Below are 26,589 nucleotides of genomic sequence, written 5' to 3'. Positions count from 1 at the left end.
ACGAAAAGACCATCCAATTCCAAAATTATTATTTGAATTATTTTAAAAATTTATAAAAAAAATAGATTATAATTTAATGATTGTGTAAAATTTATTACATTATTAGTGTATAATCCTTCATTCTTAATAACAATACTAATATTAACTGTCTAACAAATTAAACTCCTCTTACACTGTCTTTATCCTTCTCCTTCGTTTAATTTGTTAGTTAACAACCACACACAATGTGAATGTGAATGGACAGAGTGGTTGGTATGTTTTTTAAAATAAATAAGTGGTGATTACGATTAGTGCAACGACTGAGTTAGTTGGCTTTAGCTTTTTGTTCTTTACCCACATTCCAACTGTCCAATGTGTGCAAACCATGGCCAACATCCTTGCCTTTGAGGCTTTCACCACTCTCTCCTTGCGCTTTACACTCATCATAGACTAAGCTCCCTCTCAGTTTCACTGTTGCCATTTGTTTTGCTTCGCATACAATTCACCTAACTTAGCAGATGAACCGGTACTTCGTTTAAAATAAAGCACCATATACCCGTTTGACTTCCAAATTATTAATCCAGAAGATGTATGTGATTAATTAGGAGGCAAGAAAGAGTGTATATTAGAATTTAGAACTTATCGTTTACTTCTAGTGAATAATTGGCATTCACCAAATTGATTAGGTATGCATTAGTTTTTAGGAGGTCAAAGTCCAATTGTTCTTGGCCTAACTCAAGCGAATTCAAGTTAAATTGAATTCATCAATTCACCATATCTATGAGACAATTACGATGGTTTTAGTTTCATAGTCCATATTCTACCTACTAATTCCAAGGATTCAAGCATTGTTTGGCACAACCCATGCATCTATCTTTGACACTAGCATAATTTTACCAAGGCAACAAGGACCATGGACATTGTTTAATGTTAACTAGCGACACATAGATCTAATAATAATATTAAGGTGACCAAAACAAGTAATTTCCCTTCACAGAGAAATTGAGGCGACGAAATCCAAAATGCGTCTATTTGTTTGTTTTCCTTGGTGGGCCCTCAAAACATTTAACAAAATGTTTCACTCGCTCCATCCCCTCATTACCACTTCATGATTCACGAAGCACGCTCTCTTTGTCTCACCACCGTTCACCTCTAGTAGCTAGCTAACACCGCAATCTTTGCAATCTCACCCCTTCACACGATCAAGCACGTGCCACCATGTGCACCGTCTCTCCTTAAAACCTAGCTAGCTCATTCATTCATGCCTGTCTAAAGCCATAGCCTGACACGTGGACCCCTCCCATCACAAGATCGTGAAATATGAATCTTCAAATTCAGAAAAGCTGCGCTAGGAGGGAAGGGGAGTCGTCGTCGGTGATCGGCGGCACGCCGGAGGTGGCTCGGGGGGAGCAGCAGGGGTTCCCTGCTGACGTGCGGGCACTTTGTTGGAGATGATCACCTGGAAGCCTCCGTGGCACGGCAGCGTTGACCCGGCGGCAGTGGTTTATAGGATCGGATTCTTCGGCGAGGAGCCGGAGATTCCTAGTTATGTGTCGGAGCAGGGGAGGGACTTTTTGGGAAAGTGTTTGAAGAGGGACCCCAGTGAGAGGTGGTCGGTGGAGGAGCTTCTAGGACACGGTTTGTTAAGGAATGCACGGAATTGAAGTTGTTGGTGTTGGATTCGGACACTCCCACTGGTGTGTTGGAACGAGGTTTCTGGGATTCGTTAGAGACAGCTCCGCATGAAGCACGTGATTGTCCCTCTCTTAGGGACAGAATTCGTAGGTTGTTTTCGAATGAGCCTGTTTGTGCATGGAACGATGATGAATGGGTTACGGTGAGAGGCAATGAGGTCCATGACATGCAGTTGGAGGGTGAAGGGTTGTCCTTCACAAAACGGACACCACTTTTTGTGATGAAGAGAATGTTTTGGTAACTTTTTGTGAACCTAAAATTGTAGTATCAACTGTAGTATCAACTGTAGTTGAATTGAGTACATGAAATGCTATTAGTGATAATGATTATTATCTTAGAGGCAGAAACTGTGATTGTTGCAGCAGAGAATCATTGTTGTCATCTTGTGTAAGTCTAGTGATTGTTCCCCTTGGAAAATTTGATTCTAATGAGATGTGAATTTTTATCCTGCATCGCTCTCTTTTTCTGCTCTCACTCTCTCTCTCTTTAATTCTACTTTGGATGAATTGGACACTTTTCATTATAATATAATATGGGATAACATAATGTGTGTGCGACATAATGAATATACAGCTAACTAGGCCAAATTTGCTTTTAAAAAAAGGGCCAAATTTAATCACAAGTCACAACCATAACTAATAGCTTGCGCTTGGCTTTGTGAATCATCATGCACAGAGTGAGTTCAATTAATGCGTATCAGATAATTTTTTTTTAAATGGTAACTTCTTCTACTTAAAATTAAAAAAGCATCAAGGATTTCTTTAGAATTTCCGCTGTTAAATGTAGACACGAACATTCTTTCTAGAATTGGTATACAACTACAAGGCTTGTTCTGTGATTCTAAATATTGGTAGTTGATGGTCACACCCTCCCTACGGTGACTGCAAGTTATCCTACTCTATCCTGACTTATTCTGGCTAATTTCTCAAAGGAAGTTTTCAAAAGCAGTGAGCTAGGAGCTTATTTTTGGTGCTCTTAATCCTATTCTTGTATGCATCTGCATTTATGTTTTTTTTTTTTTTTGGAAAAATCATCTGCGTCTGTGTTAGTAACTTTTAGTGGTCACAGACTCACAACTCAACTTTTCACAGCGAAAACAAAAACATTGTTGTTGTCTATACTAAAATAAATAAAACTGTCACAGGTGTCATCTAATCTAATTACTCCACAAAACAAGTCTCCGCTCTTAAATAAATGACATTTTTGTAATTTACTGTAAAACAAGGTTATTTTAATATGAGCAATTTTTTGTTGTTTTTCCTGTACATATGCACGGGACTGTCTCTAGTTATCGTATTCATTAATCATTAACCAATATAAGTGTTTTCTTTTTACTGAAACCAATAAAAGTGTTATTCATTAACAAAAGTGGTAAATTTTTTATTAAAAATATTTTTATCATATAAAAATATAATAAGTGTTTTCTTTAACAATAAAAAATTATCACGTTCAATTGTCTAAAATCAGTGGCAGAGACTAATGTTAACAAAATTCATAACTTAATTTATGCATACTTAATCTTGCAAATATTTACCTATGTTTTCAAATAGTAAGGAGATCCCCACTTTATCCAACATAGCAAAAGTCACCAACCCTTAGTAAACTGCCTCTACTTACGTGTGCCTAAAAGAGCTGGCCATCTGTATAAAGAATTCGTAATTTTCAATTATTTTATGTGTGTGCATAATTCAATCGCAATTTTAACCATCAATTTGAATAATTTCATTTCAATATTCTTTAAATGAGCCAAATTTCATTCCATGCAGACTATGAAAGTGAAACTACTACTATCATACAAGACATTGTTTATCAACATAGAAGAGGATAAGAGGACAAATGTTCCATTCATAGTCGATTACTCTCTTTTCTCAAATTCTTAAAGTGCATAAACCGTTCTGAGGACTCTTGTATTAATTATCAGACTTGGCCCATTTTAGTTATTTACTCCATTACGTGCTTTAGGAGATCACAAAAAGAAAATACAGGTCCGATTTTTCAGTTGCTTTAGTGACTTAGAAGCAGAAAAATTATACTTTTGTGAGTAAAGCATATGTCAATTTGCATAAACTTTTAAACAATCAAATATAAAGAAAATAAAATGAATTAAAAATTATTCAAAATTTTCTCATAAGTTAAAATTAATTTATGTATATTAACTTTTCAAAAATTATCTCATCTAACTTCTTTATAAGCACCAATAATCTCAGCGGAGCTCAACATTTTTTACTTTTAGAAATCTTATTAATGACAGATACAATTAAAAAGTTCCCGTAGACTAAAAGCTAATCCAAATAGGACATATGTCATGAAATGCATAAACAGATTCAATAACCTGCATTCTTTTCCATTTGAATGAATACACAGATCTCGCCCTTCATTTTCTTGCCAAATACATGAGAAACGTGAATAAAGATTTGAACCATTATCTTTTCTTCAAAACGTTATCCTATTATGAGAATAAAGTATAATCTTTCTTGTGTAGAACTCACCATTTAATAATGCAGGGATCAACCGTTTTTTAACACAAATACAAGTATAATTTTATAACATGATGTCCTTTTTGTAAGAAAATTATCCAAATTTAAAAAATTATGATATCTGCACAAATTTTGTTGTGGGTATAGTCAATTTTTTCTTGCAGTACCTGGGCTAGAGTACTTGAGGCTGCCTTTGATCAAATGATAACACTAGTACATTATAAAGAGCGGGTATATAGATGACAAAAAAAAAAAAAAAACAAGTATGACCAGAAATGAAGAGATTACTCTCTGGACAAAGAGAGACATCACTCAAATAGGATAAACAATAAACAAAAATTAAGTACTAATAGATAACTTAAATAACATCAAACAATAATCGTGGGCACATCCCTTCAGTTGTCGAATCTTAAATAGTGGAACAGAAGTTGCAGAAGTTACATTATGTGCAGAAAAAAACAAATCAGCACTATATTTTCTGTTATCACTAAAAAAAAATTCACAATTTGTCAGAACAAAATTGAACCAAATTCAACTCAAAAGTGAAAATCGTATTCCTTTAGGAGCAAGCTTACAGGGATTGACAAGCTGTTATCAACAAACTGCCATGGAATTCCTTAAGAGTATACAAAAGAAGCCATTCTTACCTGCAATTTTCTTACATATTCTTCTTGGAACCTGAATGTGACAATTTCCTGTCCAAGGATTGTAGTTGGTTGCGGAGGTTCTGGTTTTCCTCAAGTAAGCGATCATACTCAAGAAGGAACCCCTCAGATTGTTTTCTCAGAGCAGCTATATTGGCTTCAGCACCATCTACGTCTTTTGTTTTTGACTGTAGTTCAGATTCAAGGCGGCTAAGTTCAGCTCTCAATCTGGCTCTTTCTTCCTCCACAGACTTAATTTCTTCTGAATTTGCAACTTTCCCATCTTCAGTCCCTCTGGTTTGTTTCTTCACAGCTTCCATGCCTTTTCTTCGAATCCGCAGTTCTCTTATGTAATGATGTAGTCTGTCTATCATAAGTGCAAGGAAAAGGACAGCAACTGCAAATAATTGACCAAATATTAATGATGCCCAGCTTCCTTAGGAAGTATCTTCATATTTCAGAGCATTAGACAGAAAATAGGTCCAGAAACTCAAAACAGTATCATTTGGGTTGGATTAGAGCTTGAATGTCACTTTAATCATGTTTTTAAGATGTGACCAGTGTTATGATAAATCAATGACATAAAATTTGTTGAGATGACAGCTAACTAAGTAAGTTTATGTTAAACATGATATACTTCACTTGGGGAACTTCAAGGAGCTGCTTGAGCAGGAACTAGTTGTCTCCAGAAATTTTGTATTGTAAAAGAACACATCATTATTGTTACAATTTTGGCTATAGAAGAGGATTACGAGAAGTGGGAAAACCACTATAGAAGAAACCACTACGGTGAAGCACTGTGAAACAAATAAGATGCCTTGGCTTCATTTACATGCTTGCAGCCGACTTGGATTTCCTTTAGTCAACAAATCAAAACTGTTGGATGAAGATAAGATGGCTTGAATCTTGAATCCATATTTTAAGCCTAATTTACTGAGATAAACTATGAGTTGTCTGATCATCACCCAATGGTTCCGATTGTTGACTGTGTGAATGTTTGAAAAATCTGACTGCAGAAAATCTAAATCTACCGCTGTTCTTTTGCCTTCTTTCAGGGGTTAAATATTGATTCTACTGAGCACAGGGCAAAGTAAAAATAATGTGTTCCTTGTCCAGCAATAAAAAATAATGAAGGAATAAAAAGTAATGTCTCTATGGTTGTCACCACAATGCCTCATGAAAGGAGTCAGTATAAAGCAATTGGTCCAAAAAAAACAAAGATTTCCATATAGTGCCGGCAGACACCTTATGTCCTTTGCTAACATGGCCCAGACAATCAAGACCAAACAAGCTCCCACTTATAGTCATTGCAATCCCGAGCTACAAAATTTAACATAATAACATCATAGGAAATGACACAAGCCACACAACTAAAAGCCTTCTGCTTGTGAGGAAAAAAAGAAAAATCAACATTGAAAACCATACACATGTGAATTGTTCCAAATCTTACATTACTCAAATTGTTCCAACATTTAAACAAGGGAAGAAATCAATCAGCATCAAATAGCAACGTATACATTCCATATCCCAAAAGGACTTAACAAATTAAATTACAATCCTAATGCAAGGAATGAATTGAGATTTGATTAACTTGCACACGCATGAATCAGATCAGGAATTCAGAAAACAAATCAATTCATAGAAAGGGGAACAGAAATACATACCCATGAGCGTTGCTTCGAGGAGGTGCTTGGCCATAAGAACCTGATCGGTGGGGTTAACAACAGCACCCTCTTGGATCCCACGCTTCTGAATCTTCAACATGCTATACACACTCGACAACAACACCACGAGAACGGTCCCTGCAACGGTCTTCACCATCAAGGGTCCACGACCTCGCTTCAACCGATCCAAGCCCATTATCACGAGCTTCCTCAAAGGGGTCTTGAACAGCAGCAACGCTATCATCGAAGCCTCCGAAAATATCACCGTGAACAGAAGCTGAATCATCTTCCTCCGCAATTCAGATCCCCACAAATTCACAATGGGATCAGAGAAATTAACAATTCTATGGGCCCAGTTAGAGGTTGTGCGTCACTGTCATCAATCTTAAATCACAGGAGATTGGACAATCACAAAAAATTAAAAATTAAAAAAAGTGTGACAGAGAGAAGAGAAGTGAGACCCACGACAATTGAATTTCAAGGCACGGACAAATTTTGGGCTTCCAAGTTACAACGGGATGGTTTGGTTGTGTTTAAATGAGAACGAAAGAAAATAATTTTTTAAACGATTTGTGTGGGTTTATACTTTTTTTTTTAATTGTGTTTTTATTCAAATATCTTTTTCTTAATTTTTTTGAATTTTAGTTTTTCTTTCATACAACCAGATTACCCCTAAAAAAGATTTTGTGTTTTCTTAATAAATCCTCGTACTTTCTATTTTTGTCGCCTAGGCTTTCGATTTTTCTGATTTTGCGTCTCATGCATTGTATTATCGTTTATTCATGTTTAGTACATGTTAGTTTGGAAACGTTAGTCTGAATCAAGAGTATATTGTAAACTTTTTTAAGGTAATCAAAATTATATTGTAAACTTAAGTTTGATAAAAATAAGTTTACTATAACATAATTTATGTTTAAATATTTTTTTGTGTAAAAATATGTTGATAAAATAAAATTTATTTGGATAATATAATTTTATTTTATGTTTCTATTGTAATTATACATATCAAAAGTAATTTTATTACTTTGAAAGCAACAATTTATTGCTTCTATTCTAAATCCGAGTTTGTTCCAAACTGAGTTAAAAAATTATTTTTCAGATAAATCAAACATAACACCAAACTAAATTTGGAGGTCCAAAAGTATGTTTAAAGTATCCAAATGAATCATTAATTTGGACGGGGGAGTTTAACTTTTTTTTTTTTAAAGAAAGGGTAAGTTTTTACTTTTACAAAGCTCAATAAAATTTAGGTTAAACTATTCCTTTTAAATCTCTAAATTATTTCATCAAATCCTTTAATTAGGTCTTTAAATTTATTTATTTGTTATTTTTATTGGTCAATATTAATTGTTAATTTATTAATTTTTTTTTGTTAATAAGAAGAATTTGAACCCTCCACATCTCTCAGGTCCTTCTTTCCTTCAACCACCGATGTTAGTTTTTATTTGTTATTATTTTCTTCTAATTAATTATGTATTTAAATTTATAATTTATAATTGAATCATTCCATCTAATTGTTATTACGAAAAGTTAAACCACACTAATTTCTCTCTAACCTTTCTCCAAATTATCATTATTGTCATCTCTACAAATTTGTATTAGGTATTCTCACCTCTCTCCAAGCTATTATTCTCATTTCTACCGGTTTTGATCCCAATATTCTTCGAATAGTATTTTCATCTCTTTAGGTCCACACAACCTATATTCTTTCACACTTTACTACAAACTCACATAACTAACTCATATACTTAATTTTCATAACAATAATTAGACAAAAGAATCTAATTAAAAAATATATGCAAGTTTAAGATCCAATTAAAAATTAATAATTCAATGATTTAATTAAAAATTATTAAATAATTGAGGCACTTATAGAGTAATTTAACCTAAAATTTAATTACCTTTAAGTTTAAATCATTGACCATACACATTATCTCCCTAATATATAGTTCAATGATTTTCTATACTCTTTTATGTACTTAGTCTTTAAACTTGTGATTTAAATTTGTTTCTCGTTACTTTTAATTTTTGTTATGTTGGATGATGAGTAGCCTACACAAAATTGAATTGAGAACTGAATAGCTAGCATGAAATTTCTTAAGAATTAAAATGTTGTTTTACTTTATGCATGGAGTTTGAGAATTACAACATAATTTCTCTCATTTTCTAAAGAAAAGTAGAAAAGTAGCAGGAACATAATTTGACAAGATTCCACCTCAGATGGGACAGTTACACATAATCGTTAAGAAATAATAGGCATATGACTGTGAAGGTAGACAGAGACACCCAAAGATGAGGTATGATTCATTTGATATAATCTTTACTTATTACCTAAAACATTAGAGTACTTTTTTATAAGTAATTACCCTCTTTCTCATAGCTTCTGCGAGACGCAACCTTGTTATGTGTTAACATTATATAGATCCTATTTCATTCACTTTTAATTTTTCTCTAACAAAAGGCATAATCTTTTCAATTGCTATGGTCTAATGTTGATCACCTTTAATTTTGAATGCTGTTGATATATGATCGATTTGGATTTACTGGGCCACACCAAAGTTGGTTTTACAGCTCATGAATGTTAGGGGCTTACTATATCTCATGTCAAAAGCCATCTTCAGGTACTCTTTTCTCCATAGCCACGAATGAAGTTATGAAGGAGAAAAAGGCGTTATCAGTTCACTTCTTGTTTTCTCTTTCTTTCTTTAATTCCCTTATTTTAAAATAATGAAACAAAATATGTTCATAAAGAATGCAAGTCCTTCATAATTCATTGTTAGTCTTAAAGTTTCAGATTCAACCATTCTGTTAATTTTAATTAATCAACTTGTAATACAATAACATCTACAATTTGAAAAAAAGAAGTTATGTTAAATAATCCAGAGTTGGATTATCTAAAGCGTGGGAATTTCCACGCAGTCCGAATCTGAAGTTTAATCTTTATACAAATTCTCCTTTGTCGCCATGCTCATTGGATAGAGTGGCAAAGATGCACCAAATCAAAAGAAATAGATTCCCAAGAATAAGGAATGGAAACAGCACTCAATCACGTGGGTCTTGTTGGTTTTAATTCATTCTTATTTTGCACTTGTTTTCAGTATTCTGGAGGCAATACAAAAGCCAATGTAGATGGCTAACACAAAAGCTAATTAGCTGTGGATCTAAGCTAACAACTAGTTGAAGAATAATAGGAGCAAAGCTAAACTCTACAAATCACATTTACCAAAAAAATCATGATAGTAAGTACACATAGTAATAATATTATACTTAATACCAGCTAACAATGTATTCATAAGCATTCTCTTGTTATGAGAATATTTACAAAACAAAGCTTAATAGTTCCAGTATACATGGTAATAACACTATCTAGAAAAGTTTGCTAGCAAACTCTTCACAATCATTCTCTTTATATGAGGATGAAATTGAAGCAGTAAATTGCCTGAGTTCTGAGAGACTCCTACTTAGCTGTAAAGCAACTTTGATTTCAAACAATTCCCCATTTTCTCTTTTATGAGGATCTTGTTCATTTATATTTAGCTCTATGCTCTCTTCCATGAGCTTAAAGAAGCCAGTGGTTGTCCTATACATCTCAAACGCCATCCCTACTTGGCCCCCATGCTCTAATGTGTTAACAACACTTGCCGAAGCTCCTCCAATAACCCCAAGCATAGCAGGCCAAGATGCATTCACAGAACCCAAAAAAACTGATCCTAAAGCTGCAAGGCCGGTGAGCAGTGGACCAGAAACTGCCAATACCTTGTTGAAGTTCAAAACTCCTTTAGCCAACCTCAAGTAGTCTTCCATGTCCTTCTTTCTCAAAACCATCACAACCTTTTTCATCTCATCTTCCAAACTTGCATCCCATCCATTCTTCCCTTTCAAATTCCCAATCCCACCAAACTCTTCTTTTCTCACACACCTTTGCTTCTGTCTAGGCCACCACACTGCTGGCTCCACAGTTTGAGGGAATTTTTCAAGCATTGAGCCCAATAGAGGAAGAGGGTAAGCCCTGTCCAATGCCAAGACTTTCTCCATTGCTTCATTAACATAATTTTCACTAGGATTCCCAACAGAAAGCCTTGTTCTGAGTTCTCCATGAAGCTGCTTGAACAACCTAGCAGCATTTCTCTGCTCCTCTACAAGCTGTGATGGCTGGATTTTGTTCATGACCACAAGTAACCCTGTGGCTGCCATGTAAAGAATTGTGGAGGACACCTTCAAGGCCACAATAGGTGCTCCACTTGAACCAACAGCTGCAAGGCCAACCATGGTTGCAGCAGAGAGAGTGATCATATTAACAGATGTCGTTAGCAGGCAGTTCCAGTTGTCGCGCTGTGCTCCGATATTCTTGTGCATCTCCATTCTTTCTGCTACAATCTCCATAATCAAATGAAGCTTAACAGCCTCAATGGAATTTGGTGTGCTTGTTCTAGGTGCTGTGGAACTGTTAGTGCTGATATTGGAGTAGCAAGGATTCTCTTTTGCATGAGTTGTGCTGGTGGCTGAAATGTAGTTATTTAGATAATTCAATTCTGCCACCAAGTCTTTGTTGGGAGGCCTTGGAGTGGAGATTTTGGTTACCTTAATCTTCGGCACATTGATTGTGGCAGCTATTCTTCTTGAACTGCAATATGAGAAAGAAGAAAATTTGCTTGAAACCATAGTGGTTCCCATGTGCTCTAGCTGTTTTTTTTATGAAGGCCTTAACTAGTAATGGTTAGGGTGTATTTGATTGAATTCTGCCACTTTCTCTTATAGCACATTCATATATATAAGCAGGTGGAATGTGATTGAGAAATTTCCCCACACGGCTGAATAAGTTGCGAGCATTGAAATCTATGTTTGTCCTTTCATTTTGGCTACATCTGCTCCGGGTTCTCCCTCCTATGCTGACTTTCAACAGAAATAACGAGTAAAACCTGCAAGGCTGTAATACCAACAAAAAAAATTGTTAAATAACATAAAACATGACCTGAAGAAGACTTTAATTAATGATGACTTTGCAAAAAAAAAAATGAACTTCTTGTTGAATGTTTTAACCTGCCTTTTTGACAACCAACGACCTTAGTATGATATTAATATCTGCAATAATAAAGCGTACATATACCTCCACAAGAAACTAAGTCACATGGCTGTGTTTAATATTTTAGTACGTGGCCATGCATTTATTTGATTAAAATTTGACAGAGTTTAATAAAGTACTATAACTGGAAGTCCTTTTTTTCCCTTACATTTATTGCATTCTTTCACGTGGGTTGAGTAAAATTGTTTTTCCATGATTGATACTGTAGGGTGCCGCGGTTGTTCACAAGATAACTTTGAAATTAATGCTACATATTTGTCAAGTATAACTCAATGGTCAGATGCTCCATTTTCTGACCAGTTCCTCACATAATACCTACGCATTGTGATTTTAACTTTTGAGCAACCTCGGTTAAAAAAAAAAGAAGCAAAGATTTCTCTCGTTCACACATCCATCACCTTTTCCCAAGTTGAATACTATACCTCAATTTTCATAGCAAGTATTTGACTATTTATGTTTGTTATAAGGCAAATTTTTCGCACCTAGACGGTTTTGGTACTTTGATTACGTGTCCATATATCAGACGAACACACCATTTACTAATGACCCATCATCTATTTGTTATGAAGTTTTTAATTTTGCTATTTAGTGTCCATGGTTATTTAATTAAAATATATAGTAGATAAAATTAAAATATTTTGAACCTAAATAGACATATCAGAACCCTAAATTTCTCAAATAGAACACCTAGACGCAACAATACCTCTATTTCCAGAATCAACAGCCACGAAAATGACAGCAACGGGAAACATATTCGATGGAAGAAAGAAGGTCGTAGACAGAAAAACAATCAGAACAAACCCCTAGTCCGTGTTTGGATGGAATAATTTAGCAGGAGAATTCATTTTTTTAAAAAAATTAAAATAATTCATGATAAAATAGCTTGTTTGGATAGAGTATTTGAAAGGAGATTTAATTTCTGGTATTTTTATGAATCATTTTGATTGATTAAAATAGTGAGATTTCAAATTTTCTCAAAAGATATAGAATTTGAAATTCTTTTTTTTGGACATACTCACTCTAATTCACGTTCTTGCTCATGACTCTTTTTCGCTCAACACTCATAACTACGAATGACCAAAGTTTTTACGGTCGATATCGACATAAGTTGTTTTTCACTGACGTTGGCCGAGGTTTTTTCGGTCAGAATTTTTTTGTATGATATCAACCAAAGCTATTTTTTGCCGATATCAACTAAGATTTTTTTTAGATGATGTTGATTAGGGTTATTTTCTCACTGATGTCACTCATGGAAAATTTTTCCTAATGTCGACCAAGGATTTTTTTGGTCGTTGTCATCCGGATTTTTTCAGTTGATGTTGACCAATGATTTTTTTGTCAAAGTTGGCTAGATTTTTTCTACTGACATCGATCATGACTAATTTTTTAGTAAACACCTGTTAGGGTTTTTCAGCTGACGTCAGCTAGATTTTTCCAGCCAACATCAGCCAAAGTTATTTTTAGCCAATATCGATTAAGGTTATTTTTTAGCCTATGTTAACTAGGGTGTTTTGGCTGATGTCAACTGGATTTTCTTAGCCGACGTCGGTTAGGATTTTTTTGCTGATATCGACTAGGGTTTTCTGGATGACATCAGCTAGGGCTATTTCTTAACCACATTAGCTAGGATTTTTGGTTGATGTTGACTAGGGTTTTTTCTGCTAACACTAGCTAGATATTTTTGACCAACATCGGACATGACTATTTTTAGTCGACATCGACTAGGTTCTTACAGTCAACATCCATCAGAGTTTTTTCGGTCGACATTGGTCAGAGCTATTTTTTAGCCAACATCAGTCAAAGCTATTTTATATCCGATGTTGGGTAGGGTTTTTTGTCCAACATTGGTCAGGGCTATTTTTTTAGCCAACTTTGACTAAGGATTTTTTTGCCAATGTTGACTAATGATGTTTTTCAGTCGACATCGGGTAGGTTTTATTGGTTGGCATTGACCAAGCTATTTTTTAGTCGATATTGGGTAGATTTTTTTGTCAACGCCTGCTAGGATTTTTTAGGCCGACGTTGGCTAAAAATAGCTTTGGTCAATGTCGTTCGAAAAGACCCTAGCTGGTGTCGACGAAAAAAACCTAGTCGACGTTGGTAAAAAAAATCTAATCAATATCGACTGAAAAATAAACTCAACCAACGTTAGCCAAAAAATAGTTCCGACTGACGTCAGCTGACAAATATTCCCAACATACTTTGACAAAAAAAATCCTATTTGATGTCGACTGAAAAATAGTCTTGATTGATGTCAGTTTAAAAATATCACTATTTGTGATCAGATAAAATAATCCTAGTTAAAATTATCAATATTTTATATTTATAAATTATTAAAAATTGAATTTTTTTTAATTAATATTTCAAAATTAGATTGTGTTTATTTTCTACAAAATTTAATATTAAAATTTTATCTATTTAAAATATAAAATTGAAATTTTGCATATGGAGGAAATTGAATTGCCCTATCCAAACAAAGAATTTAAAATGGAAGAAATTTGAATTGATTTATCCAAACAAAACATTTGAAAAATGAAAGAAATTAAAATCAAAGAAATTCAAATTCTAGACATTTCAAATTCTTTAAAATTTTGAAATTTCTAATCCAAACACAAGGTAGGGATAACAAGGAGCGTCGTTGAGGGCCGAGTTAGAATATATGGTTAAGAGGAAAGATGAATGACTCATTTGCTTTTAATATTTTATACTACAATTAATAAATAAAAAAAATTAATTAGTTACAACAAGGAGGGACTAAACCAAATTATAAACTTTTCTTAATTGTCCACGTCACTGAGGGTACCAAAATCCTTCATAATATAAAGATTCCGAAGAGTTGGTCTTGTTATAATTTCATATATTGCCATAAACCAATAACATATAAAAATAGTTACTATATTACATTTTAAGAATAAAATCATTAAAACATGTATAGTGTGATTTGCAATCAAATTTTGGTTGTTACATTGAAATTCACATGATGAAAATATTTAATTGTTGAAACTATTTCCCATCAATTAAACTTTGACGATAATGAAAATGAGAGCATGGATATTATATTTAATATAATCACACCATGTCTTCACCAAAAAAGAAATCATATCATGTCATACTCTTTCTATTTTCTAAATTTTTTTGTTGAAATTATTGTGTAAAAAATTTATAAGCATATATACCTAACGCGAAGAGTTGTCTCAACTTTCACGTGACTTGAAACAGAGCACGTGCCACAGCTTCCTCTGAGGATTCAACAACACAGATTTTGACAATACAGGTATACAAATACAACCTCATTGGGATTTTTGACTCGCGCGATGCTTCAATCCCTTCATACCCTTTCTCATAAAAGTGCATAAAATCCTAACGATACAATAATCTATTTATTAGTATATTAGTATGTTTCTCAAATTGTGATGTTCTGTTTATATGAACCTTTAACATTATGAATGGTTAAAAATTGAGAAATTATTACTTCAGAATAGTTGTTATGGCGCATCAATTATAACCATCTAGTTGCTTTTGTTCAACCATAGATCAGCTGCATCAAATGACGGCAATGATCCCGGAAGAAATGAATTTCCTCTCCCTTGACAAAATTGCCAAGAAAACTTATTAATGCTTAGTTATTACTTTGTCTCCAATATTCACTTGACATTCACATATGAGGATTAAGTGTGTACTTGATTTCACATTGAATTCTCTTGAATCTCGTTAAAATACCAATTAATGTGAATTTAGTTAAATTTTTTCGTGCTTGGTTCTACATTGTGAAATGGTTTCTAAATTCATAATTGATTTTAAGTTAAAGCATTTTCAAATAGCTTTTGCATTGAATAAAATTTTTGTACTGAATTTTACTACTAACTTATTTTTATAATAAAACATCTAAAACATAAATACATTTCTTCAAAATCAATTTTATCACCGTTTGTTTAAACACCCATTAACATTCGCAAACTTGTATATTCCGAGCACCGCAAATTAACCATGTCTAAATAATCAGACAAACTAAAAGATCTTGCCAAGACATTAACATGAACAGCAGATCTTATTTTGATTAGTTTAAACTAATGCAAACTACACTGGAAAGAGTAACAGTTTCCTAGCAAGCAGGAGCATATACAGTAATCTTCTTTGCTTCAGGCTTTAATCAATGCCATAGATCGTGCTCGAAGGTTCAAGAATACTCCCCTGAAATAAAATACACTCAATGAATGATCTCAATTTAGTTGTTGTTTACCAAAGGGAATGATCATTAACAAGTCAAGGAAAGTAGAGGGAAAGGCAAACAAAAAACACGTACCAGAAAAATGCTACTAAGCTTTGGAAAACAACACGGAAATGAAGAGGCATGAATTTGTGATTTATCCACCCCACAACAGGCCAGACCTGCAGTTCAATTCATTGGGGGTTCTAAAGTCAAAAACAAAAAATTGGTCTTCCAGTAAATTCTGTTATTTTCTACATTTGTAATAGAATATTACCGTCCATGATGTATACTGCACTGATGGATAATCCTTCTTAACTTTAGCTTTCACATTCACCCAAGGTTGGCCTGAAATCCACTTTTTCATCATAAACACACAAGTACACAACTCACCAACCAAGCATGCCATTTACACATCATTTTTAGGATAACTCATTTTTTTTATTTTATAAGTAAACAAATAGTTGGCCAGGAATGTCAGAGTTGGGGACCCTATTTTTGACACTGATGAGAATTATTCTATTTGTCCACATTTTCCACCTGTATCTTACTTGGAGTATTTCCATGCTTCTTCAATGTAAATAAAAAAGTTAGATGTTGAAAAATGACTAACCTTCAACAACTAATCCGTAGTAAATCATGAAAAGCAAATTGTTCCAAGGATTAGATGTCAACTGTTCAATCAGAACCTGAAAAAGAATAATCAAAGAAAAAAGAATTGTTACAAAAGGATAAGTTATATACATCATCTTTTCTCTCATTTGTATTGAGAGAGGTGGTATGTAAAAAAAAAAAAAATACTCATTTAATTATAAACAAATTGTTGTAAATAATGTTTGGAATGATATTAGTTTTAACTGTTTAAGGATTCAATTCATGAATAGCAGCATTTTGAGTGCAATATAACACAACTTACACAAGTACAAACTTGTAAACCCTGCCACTTTTGATAGGATTTGTAAATTATTTCATTTCCCCTAAATTCTTTACAGTTAAGGATTCAAAGTGCTTTCAACACTACTGCATAAATTAGCTGATATTTCAAGCTGCAAAAACTGTAAGAATAGAAGATTGATGACACAGGTGCCAACCGCAATGCCTGAATCCAGGCGTGATAGATATAGTTAGAACAGAAGGTTTTGCAGTCTTACCTTCTTGGCCACAGTTTTTGAATCTCTCTTTCCTTTGAAAATTTTATCCAGTATTAAATGAAAAAAGTGTCCAAAGGGTCCAAGATAAGCAGCTCCGAAAATCTGCATGAAATAAACGATTTGCATGACTCCTAATGCATAAATATAAAAACAAAAAGCGCAAGCCACACATAACTGTATTAGTTAAAACATAAATGATTATGCAAGCAACGTAGTTCCATCAGAATGAGCAGCGACATGTTGATTTTTTTTTTTAAGTGAAACCCAAAAAAACAACCATTTCATCTTTTTTAAAATCAGCTTTTGACAATAGAGTTCCAATTTCCTATCACCCCAAACCCCCAAAAGTCCAGCCTGAATAGTCTGGCACTCTCTCTTCCACACAAATATTAGAAGAATTAAATACACTCATCTTTGAGATGCTTAAACTACATCATCTTCCCCTTCATTTTAAAAATTACACTCCCATTTCCAGATAGATCAATTTGCACACATTTTAGTTTATTTTTTAATGTAAATGAGACTATCAGCTATGAGAAAACCTTGTAATAAGAGTATTCTTCTTTTCTTTGACCAGATTGCCATCAATTTGCAGACTTAACAGAATCCATGATGTTTTGATTTGAACACTAGTCCAGTAAACTTTGAAATTTCAACTCAGAATCCTCATTTCATCTTTTTTAAAGTCCCATAGTTTTTAGCAGAAATTCAAACCTAATTATTCAAACCAATAATGCTCAGAGCCATGAAAAAATACAGAAAATAGACCCCTAAGATACAGCACATATTAATCTATCAAGGGAGGGCAATTTGAGCATTACTCAAGTGGACTATAATATACTCGTATTAGAAATTTTGGTTATTACACTAGTTGTATGACAAGAGTAAAAAAAAACAAAAAGGAAAAGACGCTGACCACTTTGAAAAGAAGACGTTTGAGTTGAAGTTTCTGTATCCCAGTAAGTTTCTGAGACACAACATCGCTGATCGCTGATAGTACCCCTGCAGTGATTACCTAATTTAATCCCCAATGAATCGGTCAACGAAAATAGATGCAAAAGAAAAATGAAAAAAACAAGAAAATAATTGAAATTGAAAAGTGTGATGGATGCAGAAAAAGTAGAACCTTGGTTCTCAAAGGGTGTTGCTGGAGCTGTTTGACGTAATTGTTGAGTCCCTTCTTTGCCAAAGAACCCATCTTGCTCACACTCACTCACACCCTTTGACTCAATAACAGAACAGGTAACTGCGCCTGGGACTGCAATTCGTGTCTCGTGTGCATTATTAAACTATTCATTTATGGTTGTTGTCCCAAAAATATCTTCACAAAGTGTGAGGAGCCGATATTAACCCACGTGGTTGTTACTACGGACTAATAGTACTATTTGATAATATATATTAATAGTTTAATTATATTAAAGAAATTATAAATGATATTAATCAAGTTAACATTTGAATGAAATATGAGATTGACATATTATATATGGTATGTCATATATGGTTAGCACAAAAATAAGTCTGAATTACAAATGATATAAGTAATGGTTTGTATGTTTGACAAAGATAAAGTGGATAGACGTGCATTGCTACTTCTTCAAAAAGTGAATATGTTGGAACTTGTAAAAATGCTAACAAAGTTAAAAATGTAGTACATTATAATTTGTTGAAATGGAATGACTCAAATTTTTATATTTGTCAACCCTTAGATCTTGTTGATGATTTCTCACATAGTTTAACCTTTGGGATTCAATCATGGTGTAGCCATGTACTACAAATTGTTGGAACAATCTCCTTGATCTTAGAATAGTTTGAGCCTCATTAGGTCTTGATTGCATTCGATACGCAAAATGTTCTCTGATTGTTACTTTTTTCCTCTTTGCAGCATGACTGCGAAAGTTAGCCTTATGCAATATGCCTTTCTGTATCCATCTTCGCCTTTAGGAAATAGCAATGGATATTGCAAGGGTAAGTAAGAAGGGTGTAGTTCATCAATTCTTTTTAACCGCCTACTTTGTTTCTCTACTATGATATCTCTATTTTCTCCTGTTTGTTGATTACCAACTATAAGAGCAGCCACTTCAACAACCTTAGGCAAGTTGTATAGTCTACCATCAGTTTGTCTGTCACATATAAGTTTCAATTTTAAATCACAAACTTAGGAGTCACGAAATTTATCCCTTGCCATTCTAAAGGTTTGAGCATATCTATTTTCATGGTCAAGCATTTGTTTCAGCTTCATAACAATCTCTTCCTCCATTGAATCTTTGTTACTACAAAGGAAATAACCAAAAATGTATTTATTATAATAGTTGTAGTCACTATAATATGCCTAGATAAAATTATAGAAAAAACCTGTAAAAATTGAACATACCTAAAATCAAATATGAAGAGCAGTAGTCACTATATTTGTATTTTACTTTGAATATGAATGTATTATGCCTCACATATATTAAGAAAATTATTTGTATTTTACTTTGAATATGAATGTATTATGCCTCACATATACTAAGAAAATTAGAGCTATGTTGTGTTGACTTAAGGATTATGAGCAAGTCTATTTTGCACTTCATTCTCTATGTCATAAATGTAGAGTCATGTAAATTTTGGTGAATTTTGTGGCATTGGTAGGAGGCTTCCAATCAAATGGTGATTTTGACCTTATATTCAAAATGATGGAGGTCCCCTTCCTCTATTTAATGTTCTGTCAATCTTTGTTCCAAGGGATGTAAATGCAAACATCAAGTTATATAATCGAATATGAGTTTGGAAATTTTTGCTCTGTCTTGAATTGCCAAACAAAAGTTCTTTCAGAATATCAGGAGGTTCTTTAAGAATTGGCAATTGTATTTTGTCATCACCACAACAAAGACTAAACCTAGGATTTAGACTCTTCTTATCTTTGCTTATCCTTTCATCATACCACATTTGTGCTCCACATTCTTGACATGTCCAAATAGGGTCTCCAATGTCATGGTAACCTATTAAAAATTGATAATTCAAAGGTTATACGCAATCAAGTAGTGCATTTAAATCTCCAATAGCATGAAGTTATTAATTTACTTGCATTAATATGTCTGGTTTCATCATCACTACAGCTTTCTTCGTCTGTCATTAACAGACTATTAAAATGAAATTCTAAATACAAAAAATTTCAGTTAGTTATAATAGTATGATCAATAGGACATTAACTGAGAGTTGCAACATTACTGTGATGAGTACACAATCCAACTAATTTACCTGCATCTTCATGGGACAAATTCGTAGTTTGATCATGAAAATCTTCATGAGAAATCATAGATTCATTATGCAATGTACATCTTGCAGTAGATAATGGATGTGAGTGATTAGCTTGATGATTCTAGGTTGACATGATGAAGAGGATGCAATTGAAGTAGGATCTATATTCACCTTTTTATTGCTTGTTACATTTTCTTTTCCAAACTTGTTCATGAGATTCATTCTAAGAAATTTTATTTGGCTCTTGATGAAAGTATGCCTTTAAACTCGGCCCAAACAAGCCCACTAACAAAGCAACTTCACTCATGTGTTAGTTTTTTCTAAACCCACCCTATGTTTCAAATTTTTTTTAACTCACTATTCACTCCATTTTGTCATTTTTGAATTCTTCACTGAGGCCAACAACCATTTCCCCTTTTCCTTTTTGGCCACTTGAAGTCAAGGTCTACCTCCATACCCAACTTTGAGAATAAGGTTGATTTTCGATGGGGATAGTATTGTTAAGAATATTATTATGTGGTCAATAGAGTTGTGCACTTAGGTCCACTATTTGTCTTTTAACAATAATAGATAAATATGGATAATAGTGTAGGGAGATTCTAGAATGAGTTTATTATAAGTCTGGTGGAGGAGATTGTGAGTATCTCTATTATATATATATATATATATATATATGTATATATATATATTATGTAATCACCAAGGATATGAATTAGGAATAATGGTAGAATAGTTTTTCCTTACCTAACACACTCTCTCTCCTCTTTTCTATGTTTAAATACAAAATTTTAAAAAAGAAAAAAATTGTTTATTTTATCAAAACATGAAATAAGGAAATTTGATTACTATACCTAAACACAAATATTGAAAAAGAGGAAATTTGATGATTTTATCCAAACAAATAAAAAATAAAAATGAAGCAATTAAAATTTTAAATTTTTTAGAATTCTCAAGTACTCCATGCAAACGCATGCTTGATATTCATAACGTATATAAAATAAAATTAGACCAAAAAATTTCAATTGGTTTTTTTTTAAACCTCTTTAGTCTTTTAATTACTATGTGCAACATACAAAATACATATTTTTTTTCCAACATGGTAGCACCCAGATGTGAGGTTATGTCATCCCGTTGAATATTTACTTTGAAAAATATAATGATTCTTGAACACTTCTATAGATGCTTACACTTTGAGAAAAATAATAAAAAAAAAGATTAGAGATTAATTTGATTGGTGATGTAACGTGATAAAAAGAAAGTGATAAAGAGAAATTAGAAGTGAGATGACTTATTTGAAATTTGTGAGTTTCCAGATAATATATCTTTACCCATTTACTTTAAGCCACAGAAGGAAGTTTTTTTTTTTTAAGAAAAAAAGGAAGCTATATATGTTGTTATGTGTTTGTTTTATCCTGAACAAATAAGTGTGACCGTTAGGAATAAAAATATAACGGTAAAGATACGAAGAGCTGAAAGTTGGCATAATATTGTTGACCATAGAAGAAGGTATGCTCAGTTCGTAAAAATGAAGTAAAAAATTTAAAAATGACTTAGAACTGAAGGTGGAAAGAAACAAGTTGACAATGGCCAGGGGTCCATCATTCAAAGGAGAGTATGACGCTCACAAACAAGTTATATTATTATCTTGTTATTTTGATTTTTAATGATAATATTATTATATATGGTTCAATTTAGTTCATGTATATAATGAAAATATTTTTTTTAAAAATTGAACCTTTTAATCTCACATAAGCAAATATCTCATTAAGCAATAAACATATCCACATTTCGGTTTAAACCAAAACCCTCAGCAGCAAACATACCCACATTTTGGATTTGGGTTGGATCGTTGAGTGAAGAATACGAAGCTGCTAGTAGCCATCGAACCAATGGTTGTCAAAGCAGAAGAAGGTGACAACGATATGAAGAAGAAAGAGGAGATCTTGAGTGTGGGGTATCCGGAGAAAATTGTTGCTCATTAAAAATTTTGTAATTTAATTCATGAATCCAAGAATGAATGACACGAGTCAAAATGTTTCCTTTCGATGCAGTGTTTCACTAATTGTCACTTCTTAGATGAACAATAAGAATAAGTACACTAACTATGTATGACATACAAAATTTTATTTGAGTGGGGACAACAACATGTTAAAATGTATTTCTCATAAAAATTAATTATTGAATACACTTTAAACGTCTAGACATTAAGAAAGATGAGAATTTTTTTAAAATAATATTTTAATTATACAGAGATGAAGTGGAAATATATAATAAAATTATCATTAAATATTAAAATAATGAGATAATAATTAACTTAATTACTATTAATTAAAAAATCAACTATATCAAAACCGCTCTGATTAACGGAAACAACCTATAAACTCTCTTGCATTTTGCAGCTCTCCATGTCCCTCGGCCGAGATTTGCCCTCCAATAAATCCTCCTCAAGAGATTTAGATTGTACTCATTCTAATTACCACACTCAATGATTATTTCAAGGCTAACTCAAGCTTTCACCATAATATGTTCAGAAAGAAGAAAAGTGTCCCACGATAATCTATAACGAATGAAAAAACATCAGGAAAACAGCATTTTAATTAATGCTGGTTTTCTTTTTAATTTGAATTATTCTATCATTTTGAAAAACTGATTCTTGAAAAGCATTTATGAATTTATTATTTTATTGACTTAAATATATTTTTAATTTATGTAAAATTAGTAAGTTTCAATTTTCGTCCTTATAAATTTTTTTCTTTGATTTTCATTCCTCAAAATATTAAAATTTTATTTTTATCCCTTCTATCATGTGACACTTGTTAATGACTTCTAGCGGAAGGTCAAGTGTCCATCCCAGGTAAAATTTGGTATTGTTTGGGGTAGAATGTTAACATATAATACCTTTACTTCTTATGCATAAAAAACATATAATATCTTTATAAAATATTTTAGATCCCTAAAATAAATTTTATTTATGTAATTTAGAATGAACTTTAGGACCAAAAATATCGATTTTAGATTTTTGAGGGATTAAAACTAATGAAAAATATTTTATAGGAATCATGCAAAATAAAAACTTGCTCATTTGATTGGGACTAAAATCAATAATTTAAAATTTTAGAGAGATGAAAAATAAAGGAAATTTTAATAAGGACTAAAATTAAAACAAGCTCATTTTATAGGGATTTTTTTGAAAGGAGCTAGTCTTATAGGGATTAAAAATATATTTTAGTTTATTTTATTTTTAAAATAAAATGTTTTCAAGAATAAAAAATGGTGTTACTATTTGATTTAAAGAAGGGGATGGAATTGTAAAGAAGGAGAGGAAAAATAATAGTCCTTTTGTTGTTTTATTAACAAGAAAAAGAAAGAAATTTTAAAAATTAACTTACTTTTATGGCCCACTTATAATTTTAGATTTCAATACTAAGCAGAAATATTTTAATTAATACACTTAAAATATTTTGAATTCTCTCTTCCAAATCCTTCAATATTTGAGAGGAGTAAAAATTAAATAAGGGGTGATTTTGCTTTTCCTCTATTCCACTCCTCAAAATTAAACCAAATAATAAAATTTCATAAAAATCATCCTTCTCCGTTCCTCTCCATATCTCTCCAACCAAAGCCTAGGTAATTAGTCTTTGTAGCTAGGTAACTATATTTTTATGATTTCCTTTTTATCTTTATTATTTTTTGTCCTATAAAAAGAAAAGAATGTTAATATATGTGAATATGATTTTTGTTTAGCTCTTTACATGTATATTTTATTTTCAGACAATCATGTTTTACAGCACTACTGTTGAACATTAAATGTTAATAATTCTCTAACTCGATATTTAAATCTTGGTTGGTTATATATGTTATGGGAGGACCAACCCCTTCTGCCCCCGTTGATGAACGTTAATATGCATATGATCCTTCCTTTAGAAATATAGGTAACTATTGAAAGGAAAATTCATAAATCATAACACCAGAAAGTGAAACGATATATCGGAACATAAAATATTTATTAGAATTTCCTCCAATTCATTCTGCTTCTCAGTTAACCGCTATACCATAAAAAATACAATGCTTTACACACACAAAAATTAAACAAAGTAATCAATATGTACCATAATAATACAAAAACATTTCATCATTTCAAATACTTCTCCAATATTTTTCATTTCTTTTTATCTCTCTTCTTAACACATAATAAATCCTATCATATTTATATTTTTTCTTCTTTTACTTCCTCTATCTATATGTTAAATAACACAATGAGTATCCATGTGACATTTTTCTATCTGCATATTGACACATTGGTTAATAATTTAAAAGAAAACTCTTGGTTTTTTTGCCATAAACTTATGTTCAACTTTCTTTGACATCATTCACAATTTTGTTTGATGGCATCTATTTGAGCTAGATGCCTTGGTGCTCAAGGGTTAATTAATTATATAAGTAGCTCTTAATGAACAAATTTTCTTGTAGTATAAGTCTATTATGTAAAATCCTTTGAATTAAAATCCTTTGAATTGTGTCTTTATTGGTCTCTGCGGCCCCTTTGGCACTTGATAAAATTGGCCAAGGAAAAAATAACTGAGTATAATTGTTCTTATCAAAATTTGGAGTTAATACACGTCAGGGTGGACGTGACCAAAGAGAATTCTTGAATTTCATACGTTGGCTTTGAGAGGTGTCTTTGTCAAAAGGACAAAAGGGAGAACCTGCAAAATAAAGGACTCCAACGATCAAATAAAAATGAGTTAGGAGAAATAAGAAAGTATATGCGTATAAGTGTCCGAGGTGCAAGCAAACATGAATGTGCTCAAGAGCTGAGTAGATGCGTGGAGGGTTTGATGGAACCTGATATTTATATGAGTGAAGCGTAGCTGCGGGTTTTTGTTTGTAGAAGTTGTTATAACTTTTACAGATAATTGTCAGCTTGTAGATAATAGTCGGGAACTTATAGATAATGCTAGAGATAAATTGTAGCTTATAAATAAAAGCTAGAAGATAATCGTACCTTGTAAATAATGTGTGGGCTGTTAGACGATTGCAAGTGCACCAATTAGTTTAAGTATAGTAATTAAAACGGTAAGACCGAGTATTGTATCCACAGGAAATTTCTTGTACTTCAATGATGCATATTCAATTTGTAAACAATGTTTAATTGCAATAAAGTTAAATGAAACAACTCATTCAAATCATCAAGTAGACTGTAACAAATTTTCTCAACTTAAGAACAAATGCTAAAAATAAATGCTGAGTTGTGAGATGAAACAAAGACTGAGGTGAATATGTCAGGGATTATTCTACTGAACTTTCTCTTGACGTGATTAATGAAGTTTTTTTCTATTTAACATTATTCTAATGTTCTTTGCATCGTCAAATTAACTCCAACTGCAATCTCTCACATGAAAGAGCCTGACCCTCCTAGTTTCATTCTTGATCCCTCAACAAAATCAGCCGCATTACGAATTAGATGCAATTTCTACTAGATTACTTCACACTATTCCTAGAAATGAAGGCTTCTAGCTGCTCTATCAAGTTCTAAGGACTAAAAGCATTTCCCAACACTTAAATCCTAACAAAGCATATAAATGAATGATGAAGCCACAAATATAAAAATTAACCACAAATAGAAGCAGAGAACACTAGCAAATAATATTAAATAGATAGTTAGAGTTTTTATATCAAGAATGCTCAATGGAAAAACTCCCTAACAATAAAGTGTTTAGCCCTCCATTAGCATGGAGAGCTCATTACAAGGCTAAAAACAAGATAGAAATGGAATGGTGAAGTAAAAGTATGAAGAAAGCAACTTCCTTTTTTTCCCTCAGCCTTGGTGTTGTGTTTTCTTCTCACCTATGCTGCATGTGTCCCTTGGTTTCCCTTTCTCTTCTAGCTTTAAAGACTTTTGAGTTTCTCAGATTACGAATGCGCGCTCAGCGAGCATGTCTCGCTGAGCAAGAGTTAGTGACTAAGCGCTTAACGAATGTAGACGCGCTAAGCGTGAGAAGCGACAAAGGCTTCGCTGAGCGAGCTGACTTTCTCGCTAAACAGATTAGCCTCGCTTAGCTAATCTGGCTTAGTGAGCAAGTTCTTCAGCAGCACTTCCAAATCTTCCTTTCTTAAACCTAAAAATTCAAATAATAACAATATCAATCATCAAAATGAAGCCTCCATTATGTAAAGCTCAAACAAAATCAATTATTTACAAATCTCACACAAAAAACAATAAAATTAGAGGCACATTACTACTTTTTATATACTTTATAATGCATTTTGTACTCTTGAATAGCAATTATCATGTGCTTATAGATAATAGATAAGATATTCGAATATATTCAAATATTAATAGGTTGGAGATAACCTATTAGTTGGAAAGTCCGACTTCTAAGAGCCGAATGTTTGCACTGCTATAATGGGACTATGAAGGATTAACATGTGTCTCTGAGTGTCATGTAGGA

At 32.6% G+C, this 26,589-nt stretch overlaps 3 protein-coding genes and 1 pseudogene across 3 annotated transcripts; 1 reads left to right on the top strand and 3 right to left on the bottom strand.

Annotated features, from left to right (window-relative positions):
• The first annotated feature begins 971 nt into the window (after positions 1-971).
• On the top strand, positions 972-2,123 carry LOC112999528 (mitogen-activated protein kinase kinase kinase 18-like; annotated as a pseudogene).
• Positions 2,124-4,490: 2,367 nt separating this feature from the next.
• On the bottom strand, positions 4,491-6,776 carry LOC100526943 (APG6 domain-containing protein). Its single transcript, NM_001249379.2, has 2 exons — positions 6,460-6,776; positions 4,491-5,192 (listed from the first exon to the last, which is right to left on the bottom strand). The coding sequence occupies exons 1-2, from the start codon at positions 6,743-6,745 to the stop codon at positions 4,810-4,812; spliced, it is 669 nt and encodes a 222-aa protein (NP_001236308.1). The 5' UTR covers positions 6,746-6,776; the 3' UTR covers positions 4,491-4,809.
• A 2,708-nt stretch (positions 6,777-9,484) lies between these two features.
• Positions 9,485-11,313, bottom strand: LOC100798048 (probable F-box protein At4g22030). Its single transcript, XM_006597529.4, has one exon. It carries the CDS (start codon positions 11,131-11,133, stop codon positions 9,826-9,828), a length of 1,308 nt encoding a protein of 435 aa, XP_006597592.1. The 5' UTR covers positions 11,134-11,313; the 3' UTR covers positions 9,485-9,825.
• Positions 11,314-15,493: 4,180 nt separating this feature from the next.
• On the bottom strand, positions 15,494-18,172 carry LOC100499909 (uncharacterized). Its single transcript, NM_001250875.2, is given in 7 exon segments — positions 15,494-15,733; positions 15,846-15,931; positions 16,027-16,097; positions 16,363-16,438; positions 16,901-17,002; positions 17,817-17,915; positions 18,027-18,172. Coding segments are annotated over 7 exon segments (558 nt in total). The 5' UTR covers positions 18,099-18,172; the 3' UTR covers positions 15,494-15,681.
• Positions 18,173-26,589: the final 8,417 nt, after the last annotated feature.

Source organism: Glycine max, chromosome 15, assembly GCF_000004515.6.
Source record: "Glycine max cultivar Williams 82 chromosome 15, Glycine_max_v4.0, whole genome shotgun sequence".
Lineage (NCBI taxonomy): Eukaryota > Viridiplantae > Streptophyta > Magnoliopsida > Fabales > Fabaceae > Glycine > Glycine max.
Note: the sequence above shows the minus strand (reverse complement) of the source record. Positions and strands in the feature narration are given on the sequence as shown.